The sequence below is a fragment of the Ammodytes marinus genome, assembly GCF_949987685.1.
Source record: "Ammodytes marinus genome assembly, contig: scaffold_35, whole genome shotgun sequence".
Lineage (NCBI taxonomy): Eukaryota > Metazoa > Chordata > Actinopteri > Uranoscopiformes > Ammodytidae > Ammodytes > Ammodytes marinus.
In genome coordinates this window covers 191,084-193,742 of record NW_027648595.1, presented here as the reverse complement: position 1 = coordinate 193,742, position 2,659 = coordinate 191,084, and the positions used below count along the sequence as shown (strand labels likewise).

The 2,659-nt window shown below is 45.4% G+C and overlaps 1 protein-coding gene across 1 annotated transcript in view; it reads right to left on the bottom strand.

Moving 5' to 3' along the window:
* Positions 1-270: 270 nt before the first annotated feature.
* The window catches only part of LOC307270293 (protein EOLA1), an 8,212-nt gene continuing 5,823 nt past the window's right edge, over positions 271-2,659 (bottom strand). Inside the window, exon 3 of the mRNA XM_080054181.1 lies at positions 271-1,543. Coding sequence (XP_079910307.1) covers positions 1,335-1,543 — 209 coding nt within the window. The 3' untranslated portion in view covers positions 271-1,334. The remainder of the gene's footprint in view (positions 1,544-2,659) is intronic.

Genomic DNA, 2,659 nt, shown 5'->3' with positions numbered 1-2,659 from the left:
GGATGCAGTTTTCAACACTAACAATCTTGGCCGCATGAAGTAGGACATCCGGGTACTTCTAACCATCCTAAATCTGGCCACAAGAACACATTTCTTTTTTCTACCACACTAAATAGTAGATAGTATGCGATTCGGAACGCAGGGTAATGTTTGAGATCATGTCCGTTAAAGATGGTCGTATAGGAGAAATATACAGACGCAAACAGACAAGGTTTAGTCAAATAAACACCTGAATGTACATGTTGGACCTTTGATTTATACTAGTATGAAAGAAGACATGTTATGGAAGATAAACGGACAGAAATCTGAAATTGACCAGTGCTTGAAAGAACTGTATTTTCTCCTGCAGTGTGTCTGTCTGTCTGTGTGTGTCTGTCTGTCTGTCTGTGTCTGTCTGTCTGTGTGTGTGTGTGTCTGTCTGTCTGTCTGTGTGTGTGTCTGGACTCACGATGAGGCATTTCTGTTTCCGTGGTGATTGTCCAGAAACATCAAATACTAAATCCGATAAAAAACCTTTATTGACAAAACATTTCATCTGTGATTGACACATGAACACAAAGTGAATCCTGCCAGTCATTAGCAGCGTAGTTTGTGTGTGTGTGTTTCTCTGTGTCCCTGTGTGTGTGTGTGTGTCTGTCTCTGTGTGTGTGTGTGTTTCTCTGTGTCCCTGTGTGTGTGTGTGTGTCTGTGCGTGTGTGTATGTTTCTGTCTCTCTGTGTGTCCCTGTGCGTGTGTGTGTCTGTCTCTGTGCGTGTGTGTATGTTTCTGTTTCTCTGTGTGTCCCTGTGCGTGTGTGTGTCTGTCTCTGTGCGTGTGTGTATGTTTCTGTTTCTCTGTGTGTCCCTGTGTGTGTGTGTTTCTCTGTGTGTCCCTGTGTGTGTGTGTGTGTGTGTCTGTCTCTGTGTGTGTGTGTATGTTTCTGTCTCTCTGTGTGTCTCTGACTGTGTTCGGAAAGCCATACTAATATCCTACTCATTCTCATTTTGACGTAAAATTGAGTATGTTGTTTAGGCGAGAAATGCTCGGATGTGTGTGTATGGATCGACAGGTTACTTTTCCTACTCAACCGCCCCACAATGCATTGGGTCCTTTCAAATGGCATGGTAGATTTTGAATTTTTTTGCTTCTGTATACTTCAGTGTAAACGGTCCGACGAACCTCGCATACACAATGGATGGTTAAGTAGACAGTCTGTAGTATATACATGTTGAGTATGTAGGAGGGAGGACGTTAGTAGGCCGTTTACAACACGGTCTCTGTTTGTGCGTTTCTGTCTCTGTGCGTCTCTTTTCATGGTATGAGTTCGTTGGGTATCTCCCCCCCCCCCCTCTCTCTCATGGTATGAGTTCGTTGGGTATCTCCACGGCCCAGAGGTCTCGACCCCCCCGTGCGACCAGCGGCTCTTTCAGCCAGCGCGGGTTGGACAGCTGCGTCAGGTGCTTCTGCTCTAAGCCAATCAGAAGAGCCGATCGCTCCAGCTGCTGTAGCTCCTCCCCCTCCAGAGAGGGGGGGCACTGCCAGGTCACTCCCACATCCACCAGGCCTGGAGACAAAGGGGAGAACGTCAGGACATGCTCAGAGAGAGAGAGAGAGAGAGAGAGAGAGAGAGAGGGTGAGAGAGAGAGAGAGAGAGAGAGAGAGAGAGAGAGAGAGAGAGAGAGAGAGAGAGAGAGAGAGAGAGAGAGAGAGAGAGAGAGAGAGAGAGACAGAATCAGAATCAGAATCAGAATCAGAATCAGAATCAGAATCAGAATCAGAATCAGGACATGCTCCGTAAACCTTTTTGCTTTTTCGACCCAAATAGCATGCTGTTTTCAACACTAAAAATCTTGGCCGGATGTAGTAAGACATCTGAATCTCATACTCTTTCTTCTTTCTATTCTACATCCGACGATAAAAATAATCTAGTTAGGATGCAGTAGGCATACTATTGGACATACTTTACTCTCTTATTTCGTCCTAACATGGCGCCTTGATCTTGCCTCTTGCTTTTATATCCATCTCATCCCCGTTTGTTTTCATATGGAGGCTTCGTCGGTGTGACGTCACTTCACGTGCGCACTGGATTGTGGGTCAGAATCGCCCAAATAGGATGCAGTTTTCAACACAAAAAATCTCGGCCAGATGTAGTAGGACATCCGGGTATTTCTAACCATCCTAAATCTGAACACAAGAATCAGGACATCCTAAATTGACGAAGCCTCCGTATGAAAACAAACGGGGATGCGACGGATATAAAAGCAAGAGGCAAGATCAAGGAGCCATGTTAGGATGAAATAAATAGGTTACAGTATGTCCCAGTTGTAGCATACTGCATCCTAACTAGATACTGTTTATGATGAGGAATAAATCATGCTTCTCATTGCAGGCCAGGAAACGTCTGTTCACTGCGACCTTTTTACCGTTGTTAGATTACGGTGACCTGCTGTTCATAAACGCCCCTGACCAGTACCTCAAAGAAGTTGGATGCCGTCTATCACTGTGCTCTGCGATTTTTAACTGGCTGTGGAAATCGTGTCCACCATTGCACCCTGTATGCCACTGCAAAATGTCCATCGCTATCTGTACGCAGACTCTCACACTGGTTGTTTTTTGTTTATAAGTGTCTTGTTGGGCTGGTCCCTTCATATCTACGCAGGGTTAGTTTATGGTCAGATGT